Source organism: Procambarus clarkii, chromosome 43 (assembly GCF_040958095.1).
Source record: "Procambarus clarkii isolate CNS0578487 chromosome 43, FALCON_Pclarkii_2.0, whole genome shotgun sequence".
Lineage (NCBI taxonomy): Eukaryota > Metazoa > Arthropoda > Malacostraca > Decapoda > Cambaridae > Procambarus > Procambarus clarkii.
In genome coordinates this window covers 23,328,821-23,344,556 of record NC_091192.1, presented here as the reverse complement: position 1 = coordinate 23,344,556, position 15,736 = coordinate 23,328,821, and the positions used below count along the sequence as shown (strand labels likewise).

Sequence of the window (15,736 nt, the reverse complement as noted above, 5' to 3'; positions counted from 1 at the left end):
CCGCGCGTTATCTAAAATGGAATCTAAATGCCGAATTGTAACGTTGTTTCCAATATAAACAGTGCATTTCCTGAGCGGAATATAGCCTCATATTTCTGGTAATTACCAAGCTGTGAGATTGGTGAGTGAAGTCATCTCTCTCTTTCCTCATACCCCCAGAGTTCAAGTTCAAGAATGTTTATTGAGACGAGAAAAATTACATCTCAAAGGGATAGAGTAGCTTAGGCTATTTCTACCTCCCTGGGGCCAGATTCACGAAAGCACTTACGAACGTGTACATCTTTTCTCAATCTTTGACGGCTTTGGTTACATTTATTAAACAGTTCACAAGCAAAGCCCAATCAACTGTTTTTATTGTTATAAACAGCCTCCTGGTGCTTCGGAGCTCATTAACTGTTTAATAATTGTAAACAAAGCCGCCAAAGATTGAGAAAAGATGTACAGGTTCGTAAGTGTTTGCGTAAGTGTTTTCGTGAATCTGGCCCCTGGCCCCCGGAGTATAGGGTCGAAGTTCCTCATGCCCTCAGATCGTTTGTTCTTATCCCCAGTGTAGCCTGGTATCTGGTTCCTCCTTTGCCTCTATTAATTGAAATAATTCCCAGCAACTCATCCTAATAATTTCCGGCAACATATATATAAGGAACTCCTAGCAACAGATATGTTTGTTCTTGCATATGTTACCCCAGCCTGGTGAACACAGTGTTCTATAGTGTGTCTAGCAACTGTACCAGCCAAAGGTGCTTGACAGAACACAAAGGAACATTAGTATTACAGATAACTGTCAAATATATACAATATAAAAAAGATTTTTTGGATATTGAACAAATAAAGAGACGGAATTCTACCAGGACCGTTATAACAGATTTAAATAAACGACCGTTATGAGAGATTTAAATTAACGAACGTTATGAGAGATTTAAATAAACGACCGTTATACCCCAGAATGTCTATTATTCTATTATTATTATCACACGAATAATAATAGACAGATTGTATATTATTATTCGTGTGTTCTTAAAATAAGTCTTAGAGAAGCTTCTATATGTAAAATTATTGCCTTAAAAATTCCGAAATAATAAAAATTATTACGTATGTCTCTCTCTCTCTCTCTCTCTCTCTCTCTCTCTCTCTCTCTCTCTCTCTCTCTCTCTCTCTCTCTCTCATGAAAGAACTCATGCAGAACTGTATCATAGGATAACTGTATCAATGATCTGTATCAAGGGAGAACAGTATCTTGGTATCTTGAGATGGAAGAACTACATCATGGGAGAACTACACCGTGCGAAAAACTACCGAGCCAATCATGGGATCGGTCCAAAACAAAAGCAAGTATATATATACCTTTAATGTGTTCAAAGTTTATTTACTTCCATCCTTGCACACCCCGGCTGGTGTTGATTGGTCTGCCGGCGCGTCATGGTGGGGAGGAAACCAATCAGCGCGCGTCACGGCCGAAGACCAATCAGCTACCGCCAGAGGGAAATACCAATCAGCGCTCGCTATGCCCACATTCGCTGGGATTCCGCGAAATTGCCGAAAAGAAGAGAATATTCCGCAAGGGTTAGAGTTCAGAATATTTTGAGTGTCGCTATATTTAGTGATAATAAACGTCCTCAAACAGAAAAAAAAACATTAAGTCGCTTTTTAGATCAATATTGATTCGTTTTGTTCGATTGTATTCGTATATATATATATATATATATATATATATATATATATATATATATATATATATATATATATATATATATATATATATATATATATAAGATTAATAATTCTAACACGAATTTTCTCGATACTTCTTATGTTCTTTTCACTGTTGATGGTAATTGAAAAATCAATTCTCAAAAATTCATTTTTATTTCTAGTCTGACGCGACACTTGAATGCGTTTCGTAATAACTTATTACATTTTCAAAGACTTTTAGTTTACACACACACAACTATTACCTGCAAACACTAAACAGAGTTCTTACTATGCAATGATTTAAACAGCTTTCATTTTTCATTTTATACCCGCATTTTGGGTGAGGTGACATGTTACAACAGTTTTGAATGAGTTTTGTTCACCTGATTCAAAACTGTTGTAACATGTCACCTCACCCAAAATGCGGGTATAAAATGAAAAATGAAAGCTGTTTAAATCATTGCATAGTAAGAACTCTGTTTAGTGTTTGCAGGTTATAGTTGTGTGTGTGTAAACTAAAAGTCTTTGAAAATGTAATAAGTTATTACGAAACGCGTTCAAGTGTCGCGTCAGACTAGAAATAAAAATGAATTTTGGAGAATTGATTTTTCAATTACCATCAACAGTGAAAAGAAACATAAGAAGTATCGAGAAAATTCGTGTTAGAATTATTAATCTTACTTTTTCGGTCATATTTAATAATATATGTCTACAGGAAAGACTGCTACCAAAATATACTAATATATATATATATATATATATATATATATATATATATATATATATATATATATATATATATATATATATATATATATATATATACATATATATATAATATTGTTTTCTATTCCATTTCCCAGCTTTTATTTAGGGGGTCTCCTGTTCCTCCTCCTCCCTGTTATTGTTCTCTTCTGTTATCTGTTACACACATTCTGTGTTCTCTAATACTCCTTTTAAGTGCTTGATCCATTGGATCCCACACCCTCAGTTCCCTTCCCTGCGCCTCTTACCTCTCCCCTCGCTGTATTCTTCCCTCCCACTTTATTGTCTCTCTCTCTCTCTCTCTCTCTCTCTCTCTCTCTCTCTCTCTCTCTCTCTCTCTCTCTCTCTCTCTCTCTCTCTTTCCTTTTCTTCTTATTCGCTGTTCTTCACCTTCACTTCTAAGTTCTCACTACTTAATCTTTATTTTATCTTTCTCGTTCTCCCCATTTCGTAACTGCTATTATATATATATATATATATATATATATATATATATATATATATATATATAATATATATATATATATCGTACCTAGTAGCCAGAACACAGTATTCGGCCTACTATGCAAGGCCCAATTTGCCTAATAGGCCGAGTAATTTTCTTTATTTTCAATAAATTGCTTCCAATTAGTTTATCTGAATTATTATTAACATATTATATTCAGAACATACATTATTGACTTAGTTGTGTTAGTTTAGGTTAGATTAAGATAGGTTAGGTTAGGTAGGGTTAGTTAGGTTCGGTCATATATCTACGTTAGTTTTAACTAAAATTTAAGTCAATTAACTTATACATAATGAAATGGATACCTTTATCATTTCGTAAGAAATAAATTGAAAAATATATAAATTCAGGGAAAACTTGGCTTATTAGGCAAATCGGGCCTTGCATAGTAGGCCAAGTACTGCGTTCTGGGTACTAGGTACAACATATATATATGACAGTGTCAGACCACGGAGGAAGAATTGAAATAGGAATTTCCTTAAGAACACTCAGAAATCACAATAGCGTGATGCATCAAATGAACAAATCCACAAGGGCCGTGACGAGGATTCGAACCTACATCTGAGAGCATCCCAGACGCTGCCTTAATCGACTGAGCTGCGACATGGTCAAAAGAGTTGAAACCAGAAATTCTACTGAACTTACTGGATCCTGCAGCCTCTCCGAGACACAAACCAGGGTTTTACACAACTCCCCTCTGCACTCGAGCTATGTCAATAGGCCGTTGTACCTCTTCACCCCTACTTCATTACACACAGAAGTCACAATAGCATGATGCATCAAATTATCAAAGGTGCTTTTGGTTCTCTTAATCGATGGTCGCTTAATATGTCGCTTTTCGGACGTAGTAAGCGAGCGTTTAAGAATCGTCTGAGACGGACAGAGAGAAAAAAAAGGTCACTTCCGCTTCTTGTCCAACCACTTGGGCTGGACGGTAGAGCGACGGTCTCGTTTCATGCAGGTCGGCGTTCAATCCCCGACCGTCCACAAAGGGTTAGGTACCATTCCTTCTCCCCCGTCCCATCCCAAATCCTTATCCTGACCCCTTCCAAGTGCTATATAGTCGCAATGGCTTAGTGCTTTCTCCTGATAATTCCATCCCATTCCGCTTTTCTTTCCTGACCTCAGACATGTGTTTAGAGAGGGTGTGTTGAGGAAGAGTAATTTTGTTATCGTGGTAGATAGCTGCTATATACGGAGAGGATAACAGTTAAGATAGCCGGGTTTCTTTCCTAGTGTACTTCCATGTACTCTCACTTTCCTTCCCACTTGCGTGCATCTCGCTATCACCTCTCTTCCCTCTCTCCCTTCCCCCTCTTCCTGCTTCTCTCTCCTATTCCTTCCCCTTTCTCCTACCTCTTCCGTCCAATCCACCCCCTCTCTCCTGCCTCTCCCTCTCCCTCTCCTTCCCATTCCACTTTTTCTCCTACGTGTCCCTCACTCCCTCTCTCTCCTGCCTCTCCCTCACACACTCATTCCCTCTCTCAACTTTTACTCAGGTCCGTTGCTCAAGTCTCAGACGTAATCAAGCGCAAAATCCCAAGAGAAATGCACAATTTCTCTCTCTCTCTCTCTCTCTCTCTCTCTCTCTCTCTCTCTCTCTCTCTCTCTCTCTCTCACTCACTCACTCACTCTCTCTCTCTCTCTCTCTCTCTCACTCACTCACTCACTCACTCTCTCTCTCTCTCTCTCTCTCTCTCTCTCTCACTCTCTCTCTCTCTCTCTCTCTCTCCCTCACTCTCTCTCTCTCTCTCTCTCTCTCTCCCTCTCTCTCTCTCTCCCTCCCTCTACATGAATCCATCCACAAATAAAAAGCAAACGAGTAGAATACAATTACAGATGAAAATAAAGAAATATTGAAGACAAAAACAAACAAACCAAAGCCAAACAAACACACGACAAACATGTCAGAAATGACCGATAACACACCATCCGTAATGCTCAGACCAAATATATATATGATATAATTATAATATTATATTACCAGACCAAATATATATGTGATATATCATACGGTAATATATCGGACCAAAAATTGATATCCTAAATTATGATAACATTCCAAATTACCAATTGTAGGATGTAAGGAGGAGACGAAGAGAAGAATTCAGATTGGAAGAGAGAAAATAGGAGGAGGAGGAGGAGGAGGAGAAAGTGGAGGAGGAGGAGGAGGAGGAGGAGGAGGAGGAGAAGGAGGAGAAGGAGGAGGAGGAGGAGAAGGAGGAGGAGAAGGAGGAGGAGGAGAAGGAGGAGGAGGAAGAGGAGAAGAAGGAGGAGGAGGAGAAGGAGGAGGAGGAAGAGGAGAAGAAGGAGGAGGAGGAGAAGGTGGAGGAGGAGGAGGAGAAGGAGGAGGAGGAGAAGGAGGAGGAGGAGAAGGAGGAGGAGGAGGAGGAGAAGGAGGAGGAGACGGTCAAGAGAAACAATAAAGACACAAGAGACACGGAATGATAAACCGGCTTAGGAACAACAACAGTAAAATCATCACAGCAACAAGAAAACGGGAAGTGTGAAAAGGAGAAAAAATAATAATTTGGTTGTCAAACAAGTACAAACAAGTACTGGTATACTGAAATATTGAAACGACATTGATTACGGCAATAGACATTGAAAAAACATTTGCAACAAAAAAAATAGGATGTCTGGATGTCTGTCTGTCTGACTGCCTGTCTGTGTGTCTGTCTGTCTGTCTGTCTGACTGTCTGTCTGTCTGTCTGTCTCTCTGTCTGTCTGAAAGCCTGTCTGTCTGTCTAAAGTATTAAATCGGACGCTTGCCGCCAGCCTCAAGGAACCTTCGCACATACAAACATGTGTACTCTAGGGGTTCCCCAACGCACAAAATATGTGGTACTATGAAAATATAGCGGTTCACAAGTATCCTCGAATTAAATATGCGTAGGTTGGTTAGGTTAGCTTCGGGCGTTTTAGTACCCCTTATTTTGGGCGTTGTGACATAGACGAGCACGGCCTGGAGTGTTACAAACCAGTTACCCGTGTATCTTAGATGTATTTAACAAATTCACTCAAGAACTCATTCAAAACAATACCGCTTGTGTGTCTACGATTACTAACGAACATGAAATGATTGTAAATGATAGGAAAAATACAGGCAGCGAGCTGAGCTTGAAACAGGTGAAAGAACTCTTTGCCATTAATGACGGTGGACAATTGGCATTTGTAAGCAATAGTCTACAACTTGTGAATCTTATAAACACTTCTCTTCGTCAGGTTTATGAACACCATTACCCACGACCAACTCACTCTTAAATTTCTCACGTGGAATGTGAGAAGCGTGCGAAGGAGGCTGTTTGATCTAATGATGTACGCTGGTGCCAACAACATTGATGTACTGTGCCTGCAGGAACCATACACTGCAAACACAAAAAATAAAACGCCACCCAAACTCCCAGGTTATGTAGCTTTCTCAAATGTTGGTTCCCATGATGTCGGTATCTTGACGTATGTTAAAAGTAACCTAGTGTGTAAACATGTTAAAAACCACAAAAGTGACGACTCATATTATCAGCAGTTTCAGATTGCTACAGCGACCGGGTTTCTTAACTTAGTTAATGTATATGTAAGGTGTGATCAAATGGTGGAAGCTTCTCTCCCAAAAATTACCAGCAGCTCTCAAACCATTGTAATGGGTGATCTTAATGCTAGACACACTAGCCTGGGTGACACCAAAACAAACGGGAATGGCAGAGTCTTTGTAAAATACTTAAGAGATAATAACATGTCCGTGTTCAACTTTGACTCCTCTAACGTCACACACCTCAGGGGTGGCAGGCTTGATTATGTCATTGGTCACGGCCTCATTGATAATGCTGTCGGAGGATCAATTGTTCATGAATTAGTTAGTGATCATTTTGCCATATTCAGTTCATACACTATCAATAATGTCAAACCCCTAAGCTTTGGAAAAAAAAATAATTAATATCCCTGAAAATTTACACATGCTCTTCAAATTCCGCATTTCTGAATGGTATAACACTTACTGCTTTACTACCGTCAATGCATTATATGAGGACCTGGTCACTGAAGTAACCGCTTTTTATGACAATGTTGTAAAATCCACAAGACCCAAACCAGTGAGGAAGGGACAGAGGTGGTTCACTGACTCACGCCTTATGCCCCTGCATGACAGAGTTCTATTCCTAGCTGAGCAGTATAAAACACATAAAACAGCTGACACCCTCAACATATTTCTTAAAGCCAGCCGAGAGTTTAGAGAGCTAAAGGAACAGGTGTATAACCAGCACTGGGAACAGTTTCTGCAAGGCATCAATCATGCAACATCCTCATCCCAAATGTGGAATAAAATTAAAAAGATTTCTCGTGCTAGCAGTCGTCAACTTGATCACCATTCACCTGTAGACTATGCCGACATGCTGCTTCAGCAATATGCAAGCACTGCTAGTATAAGCAGCCTGCCCCTAGATGTGCAAAACTATCTGGCTAGTACTAAAATAAATCGTAACTTCAATATTGAAATTGCCTGTAGTGAAATAGGGCCTGATGATAACTATGGCATAACCCCCTTTGAAATTAAAAATGCACTCAAGAAAGGTAAGGCTACCTCTCCTGGAGAGGATGGCATCACATACAACACCATGAGAGTACTTGCTGAGCTGCCAAATAGCCCTTTGCTAGAATTGTTTAATCAAAGTCTAAGGCAGGGTGTTTTACCTGACCGCTGGACACAGGGACTCATAATACCCATACCCAAGCCTAATTCACAAAAATTTAGACCCATTTCTCTGACGTCGTGCATGTGCAAAGTTCTTGAGAGAATTATTCTCGACAGACTAATGTTTCAAATCAAGCCCCACCTTGCCCCTAACCTGTATGGTTTCCTTCCTGGAAGAAGCACACAAACTTGCTTTGCTGAGTATTTTATCAGAGGGGGACCAAACTCTCAGGCGGCATTTATTGATCTCCAAACTGCTTTTGATACAGCAAACAAAGAAATAATCCTAGAACAGCTAGCCTCTTTTGGAGTTAAGGGAAGACTGTTGACATGGCTCAGGGGGTACCTGAGTAACAGAACCGCCTCAGTCCTTTTCAAGGGAGTCAAAAGTAAACTCTGTGCACCCTTTGAGTTGGGTACACCCCAGGGTGGAGTGCTAAGTCCCACACTGTTCAATGTTCTGATGCACAAATTAACAATTGATATTCCCACACTACCTGACGAAGCCGTCATTTGTTATGCCGATGATATATGCATTGTTGCAAATTCCCAAACTAGACTGCAAGCTCTACTTGATTCATTCGCTGCTAAAAGCATTGAATGTGGTCTTGTTATCTCTATAACTAAATCCAGAGTTCTCCATCCCAAAGAGAAAACTCATGTCCCTATAGCTTTCAAGGTCAACAGCCAGAACATTGAAACGTGTGGGCAGCACAAATACCTTGGAGTTGGTATTAACAGTGACATTGTAAATGATCTACACCGTAGGTTAAAAGAAAGACTAAAACCATTGAGAACACTTACTGGTAAGAATATTGGTATCAATATTAAATATGCTAGACTATTCTATATGATGTTTGTTAGATCTCTCGTTGATTATAATGCTCTGCACTTAATTAATTTCCCCTCCTCTGTGTTGGACAAACTTGAAGTAATACAGAACGAGGCCATGAGGATAATTCTTGGTGCCCCAAGATGCACAAGAATCATCAACATGAGGGAAGAACTGAAGTTTCCAACCATACTAGAGAGAATAATGCAAGTTAACACTACCTTCTGTCTTAAAGTCATGAGAGATCCTACATCTCCTGCATTGCTCAGAGACAAATTATTTAGTGCTGTTAACACCCTTTTGACTGGTGCCGACATACCAACTCACTCCTTTTATGATAATTGGCTGAGCAACAATGCTTACAATCTCATTAAACTTAACATTCCTTTTAAGTGCAATCTACCAGTCTCTGATATTCCTCTTTATCTGTACCCCACCAGTCAAGTATCATACACACCTGTCACCAAGAAAGATAATGAGAATCTTGCTCTACTCAAAGCTGTCACTCTTGAAACAATTGCCTCCTCCATCGAGAGTCTAAGATCTCACGAGCACTGTGTCTACACCGACGGCTCAGTCCAGTCTTCTACTGGACGGACTGCAGCGGCATGTAGGTTTTATAGAAATAATATCTGCACAAAGTCTGTCAGTGTCAGGTTAAACAACTGGCTGACCTCCACACAAGCAGAACTAGCAGCATTACACCTAGCTACCAGCACATTAAAAAATATTGGAGGAGGAATAATATTCTGCGATTCAAAGTCTGCTCTTCAAGCAATCGAAAACTTCTCTTGGAAGATCGACAGCAAGAACCTAATACTCCCAATTATAAATGACCTAATTGATGCACAGAGTAAAGGGTCTCGAATCTCCTTTGTATGGATACCTTCACACATAAATATAACCCATCATAATGAGACAGACATTGCAGCCAAATTAGCGTGTAACAAGTTTGAAGTTGAATTAGATCTAGGTATCCCCATCTCTGCTGTCAAAACTGTATTGGTCCAAACATTCAGATCTGATAGGAAAGAACTTACTGACTCCCAACGACCTGAAAGTACTAGTATAAAAAGCTATGATTTGTTCAGATCTGAAACCTACATCTATGGACAGCACAAAACGTCCACTAGACTGTGCGACACAGTGGTTGCAAGGATCAGGTTGGGTTACCGTTACCTGTGGCAGGTGGCTGCAGGTGACGGGTCTCCCAATCCTGAGCACTCCAGTTGCAAACTCTGTGAGCAGGAACTACGGCATGATCTCCCGCACTACATCACTGAATGCCCAGTTATTAGACCTTTCAGACCAGTTGGCATGAGGTACCTGGAGCTTTGCAATTACTTTATTCACTCTCGTATTCTTGAAGATATCCTCACAGTATACCCAAAATTTGCCAGTGCAGGCTATTAAACACATGGCCCTGTATGACTAACCATCCTGCGAGATGGGGACTTGTATTACCACTGCTACCTTATTCAATCTTGTGTTGTTGATATCCTCAAAATGCATCCGGAGTCTGCCAGTGCAGACCGCCTATCACATGTCTCTGTATGACTAACCATCCTGTGTGATGGGGATTTTATAGCATCACCTAGTTAGTTTTTTTTTGACACACTGTACTCCACTTCATATAGTCTAGGGTAGCTGCACTAATGCAGATGTACCTCATAACTTAATAAAAAAAAAAAAAAAAAAAAAAAAAAAGTTAACCCGGGGTCAATGAGGGAGAGGTGAGTGGATAAAGGTGGTTAGTGTAGAAGAGCGGGAGAGGTGAGAAAGAGAGAGATTTAGAAAGAGAGGATGAAGATGGGGAAAGTAGAGAGAAACAGGAAGAGAGCGCGGGAGAGAAGCAAGATTGGAAGAGAGCAAGGCGAGGGAGATGATAAGACGAAAGCTGGAGACGGGAAGAAAGGAGGGAGAGGGGGAAAAAGAGATGAGACAAGGAAAGAGACTGGGAGAGAGGGAGACAGGGGGAGAGAGATCTTGCCGCAGCCTGGGACCACATCAAGAGAGAGAGGGAGCGGAAGCCTGGAGTGCTCCTGGACCCTTCTTAATAATTTCTCTGAATATAACCTGACATGTTTTGTGCCCTAAAAAAGATTCAGATATTTTCTCTCGTAAAAATGGAAGACGTTATCACAGATACACACACACACACACGCACACACACACACAGAGTCAGTTTCAGGGTGATGTACTCGAACATAGATGGGATTACAAGCAAGGCAAGTGAACTAAGGGAAAGAGCATAAGAAGTGAACCCAAATATAATTGGACTCATAGAAACAAAACTCTCGCGAATCATAACGAATGCGGTGTTCCTCCAGGACTACACAGTTATAATGAAAGAGAGGGAAGGTAAGGGAGGAGGCGGAGTGGCCCAACTAAGAGAAAGGAATGAAGTTTCAAGGAGATGGTTATCCCGGGCTGCGAGGGATTCAGAGACTACATAACAGGCACCATGACAATGTGAGGACCAAGAATAGTAGTAGCAGTGATATATAATCCTCCACCAAATGACAGAAGACCCAGTCAAGAGTATGACAACAACAACATGGCAGTTAACACTATAATTGAGAGGGCAGCCGCTGCTGCCTGTAGAAATAGATCCCACCTGCTCATTATAGGGGATTTCAATCACGGCAGTATAGACTGGGAGAACAAGAAACTGCAAGAGGTGAGAATACGTGGAGAGCTAAACTATTGGAGGTGGCGACAAGAAACTTCTTAAGACAACATGTCAGGGAACCCACAAGGATGAGAGGAAATGACGAACCAGCGAGACTTGATCTAGTCTTCACTCAGAACGACGCTGACATAAGGGACACAGGTTTCGAGGCCCCGGTAAGAATGAGCGACCACAGTGTACTGACGTTTGAGTATCTGGTTGAAGAAGGGTTAAGGAACTCGAGGAGGGGAACTGAAAACAAAAGGCTGGCATTCCGAAAGGGAAACTATGAGGAGATAAGAAAATTCCTAACAGATATAACATGGGAAACAGAGCTCAGAGGAAAGACGGCACAAGACATGATGGACTACATCACGCAGAAGTGTGAGGACGCAGCAGACAAGTTTGTCCCAGTCCAAAAGGAAAACAACAAAATGCAGATGGTTTAATGGTTTAAACTCATGGTTTAATGGTTTAAACTCATGGTTTAATGGTTTAAACTCATGGTTTAATGGTTTAAACTCATGGTTTAATGGTTTAAACTCATGGTTTAATGGTTTAAACTCATGGTTTAATGGTTTAAACTCATGGTTTAATGGTTTAAACTCATGGTTTAATGGTTTAAACTCATGGTTTAATGGTTTAAACTCATGGTTTAATCAGAGATGTAGGCTAGCTAAGCAGCAAAGTAAAAGGGCATGGAGAAACTGTAAAAATAACAGGAGACTGGAGAGCAGAGAAAGATACCAATATGCCAGGAATGAATATGTCAGGATGAGAAGAGAGGCAGAAGGGCAATACGAAAATAACATCGCAAGAGAGGCAAAGACTCAGCCCAAGTTGCTGCATAGCCACATCAGGAGAGTAAAGTAAAAGAAAAGCAGTAGGTAATGAGTACCAACAGTTAAAGAACAGGTAATGACATTGAGGATGGGGGCAGACAGATTCACTACAAACGACAAGGAAGTGTGCAAGGAACTCAATAAAAAATTCCAGGTCTTCACATTAGAGCAAGGGGAAGTTCCAGAGACAAGAGAGGGAATAGTTAACCAGGAACTACTAGAAGAGTTTGAGATTACCACTTTGAAGGAAACCAACGTCGCCTATGCCTTTAAATGCCCACTTGGGGACTGTAAGCCCCAAAGAACTCAGTACATAGGCTAGACAACAACGTCTCTTTCCAGGCGACTAACACTGCATAAACAACAGGTCTCCATCAAGGAACACATAATCTCTTCTCACAACCAGACAACTTTCTCACAACTTCTCACATCGAAAGGTACAGCGATAGCAGGCGGCTCGACATCTGCGAGGCACGACACATCAAAAAGTCAACACCAGTAATCAACAGCCAATTAATGCACAACTATATTCTACCCACTTCAAGACTCTGTACCAATATAGAAGCATCAAGAGGAATTTTAGGCCAATAGGCCCTTTGCAGTTACTTCCATTCTTCCCTCTCATTTATCCAATTAATACCCATTGTTCCGTGTTCTGTCTTGCGTTGGTCAAAAGTTTGTTCACCTCATCCAAAACTGTTGCAACATATCACCTCACCCAAGTGCGAGTATATAAGACAACCTGTTTAGTTTAGGCATAAGTAAAACTCTGTTTAGTGTTTGCAGGTTATAGTTGTGTGTGTGTAAACTAAAGTCTTTGAAAATGTAATAAGTTATTACGAAACGCGTTCAAGCGTCGAGTCAGACTAGAAATAAAAATGAATTTTGGAGAACTGATTTTTCAATTACCATCGACAGTAAAAAGAAACATAAGAAATATTGAAAAAATTCGTGTTAGAATTATTAATCTTACTTTTTCGGTCATATTTAACAACATATGTTTACAAGAAAGACTGCTACCAAAATATACTAATATATATATATATATATATATATATATCCCAAGATCCTCCACACACACACACAATATGTAACAAGATTTTATTTTACTTTGAATTTTATACTGGAGACATCACCCGGCGTCTCTCTTTCCGAAATTAAACTGGAAGAAAATCCCCCATGTTTAAAATGGCCGAGTTGTGAGCCCCACAGCTTATCGTTCAAGCTGCCTGTGTGTGTTGGTATGTTTATGTGCGCTGTGTGTTTGTTGTTGTGCTTGTGTGTGGGTATGTGTGTGTTTATGTGTGGGTTCTTTTTTTGTACGCGTGTGTGTGTGTGTTTGTTTGTGTATTTACTATTTGTGTCTGCAGAATTGAGCTGTTAGCTCTTGGACCCCGCCTTTCTAACTGTCGGATGTCTAAAATAATGACTCCCGACCTATTATCCCCAAGGAAGCAGCTCGTAGCAGCTGTCTAACTCCCAGGTAACTAGTTACTTCTGGGTGAACAGGGCCATCAGGGGGAAAAACTTTCCCCATTTGTTTCTGCCTCAACAATGAATCAAACCCGGGCCCTTTGAACTACGACACCTGAGTACTGTCCCCTCAGCTGCGAGGACCTGTTAGTCTTTGTCCACCCCTGTCAATTCATCTGATAATTTTGTAGGTGGTGATCATGTCTCCCCTTACTCGTCTGTCTTCCAGGGACGTGAGGTTTATCTCCCGGAACCTTTCCTCGTACCTCATACCTCTCAGTTCTGGGACTAGTCTGGTGACATACCTCTGATCTTCTCTAACTTTGTCTTGTGTTTAACTAGGTATGGGTTCCAGGCTGGCGCTGCATACTCCAGGATTGGTCTGACATAGGTGGTATACAAGGTTCTGAATGATTCCTTATACAAGTTTCTAAAGGCAGTTGTTATATTGACCAATCTAGCATATGCCGCTGATGATGATAAGATGATGTGAATATGTGAATGTGTGTATTTATTACTTGTGCTTGCAGAATCGAGCTCTTAGCTCTTGGACCCCGCCTTTCTAACTAATAAATTTGTTCCTCTCTTATGTCTACTACATATATTTCTCTCTAACATACACCCACCCACATCCCTAGGTAAGTACACGCCCGTAACAGCTGTCTAACTCCCAGCTACATATTTACTACTAGGTAACAGGGGCAGAAACTCTGCCCATTTTGTTTCTGCCATCAGCCTGGATCGAACCCGGACCCTAGGATTACGAGCCAAGAGGGCTGTCCACTCAGCTATCAAGCCCCTTAGACATCGGCTCCGTGTGTGTGTGTGTGTGACCTAACTGTGCTCACCTAATTGTGGTTGCAGGGGTTGAGCTCTGGCTCTTTAGTCCTGCATCTCAACCGTCAATCAACAACATTGTGTCCGTGTGTGTGTGTGTGTGTGTGTGTGTGTGTGTGTGTGTGTGTGTGTGTGTGTGTGTGTGTGTGTGTGTGTGTGTGTGTGTGTGTGTGTGTGTGTGCGTGTTTCTCTCTTTCTTTCTCAACCCAATTGTACTGTTCGCTCGGGAAACGATAACTAGTGGGAAGGGGCGAAACCGCCAGAAATAATGGCTCCGGCGTGAGCAGGCCGCCTTGATGGATGAATTGCAACCCGCGTCTTCTTGAATGAAACTATCTGAAAACTGCTCCTGGTAGATCCCCGTTCGAGGCTGGTAAAAATATTGTGTTCTGGGCGGCATGGATGTGATTGGCCTCTGAGATCTGTGTACTCACATAGTTAAACTCACCTAGTTGTGCTTGCGGGGGTTGAGCTTTGGCTCTTTGGTCCGGCCTCTCAACTGTCAATCAACTGGTGTACAGATTCCTGAGCCTACTGGGCTCTATCATATCTGCACTTGAAACTGTGTATGGAGTCAGCCTCCACCACATCACTGCCTAATGCATTCCATCCGTTAACTACTCTGACACTGAAAAAGTTCCTTCTAACGTCTCTGTGGCTCATGTGGGTACTCAGTTTCCACCTGTGTCCCCTTGTTCGCGTCCCACCCGTGAGAAGTTACAGCGGTAGTTACAGAGGTTACATGTGAGGACGAGGGCTGTTACAGAAGAGAGAGAGAGATAGAGGGGAGAAAACTCTTCGGAGGAATACGTGATTTGAAGAGGCCACAAAGATGACTTAAACAGACTTCGTCACAGTAACCGCCAGTAGTTTCAAAGCGTTATATGACAAAGAGTGCTGGGAAGACGGGACACCACGAGCGTAGCTCTCATCCTGTAACTACACTTAGGTAATAACACACACACATATACCAGCCCGTCCTCTCAGCTACATACATACATATACATGCATACATACACATACATACATACATACAGTATATGGTACAGTACGTATATCTGTAATGGATCAGTAGTCTCGTGTAACCACATAATTCCTAAGCGTGACGTGTCAACTAACGACACACTTATTGTCAGAGATAAAGCGAGAGACCGTTGAGGAATGTGCAGTGAATGATGGCTTCTTCATTTTAAGTTTAAATTTAAATTTAACAGTCGTTAGCGGTTGTTTTTAGGAATGTTCCGGGCGCTGAGCGGGGATTGGTCGAGGCTCCCGGGTGCTGAGCGGGGATTGGTCGGGGCACCCGGGTGCTGAGCAGGGATTGGTCGGGGCTCCCGGGCGCTGAGCGGGGATTGGTCGGGGCTCCCGGGTGCTGAGCGGGGATTGGTCAGGGCACCCGGGCGCTGAGCGGGGATTGGTCGGGGCTCCCGGGTGT

General features: G+C 41.6%; 1 protein-coding gene across 1 annotated transcript in view; it reads right to left on the bottom strand.

Moving 5' to 3' along the window:
* Positions 1-15,489, bottom strand: part of LOC138373696 (autotransporter adhesin BpaC-like) — a 25,896-nt gene extending 10,407 nt beyond the window's left edge. The window contains exons 1-2 of the mRNA XM_069340050.1: positions 15,421-15,489; positions 11,521-11,775 (exon numbers count right to left, since the gene is read on the bottom strand). Of these exons, the coding sequence (XP_069196151.1) occupies positions 11,521-11,775; positions 15,421-15,489 (324 nt within the window). The remainder of the gene's footprint in view (positions 1-11,520; positions 11,776-15,420) is intronic.
* Positions 15,490-15,736: the final 247 nt, after the last annotated feature.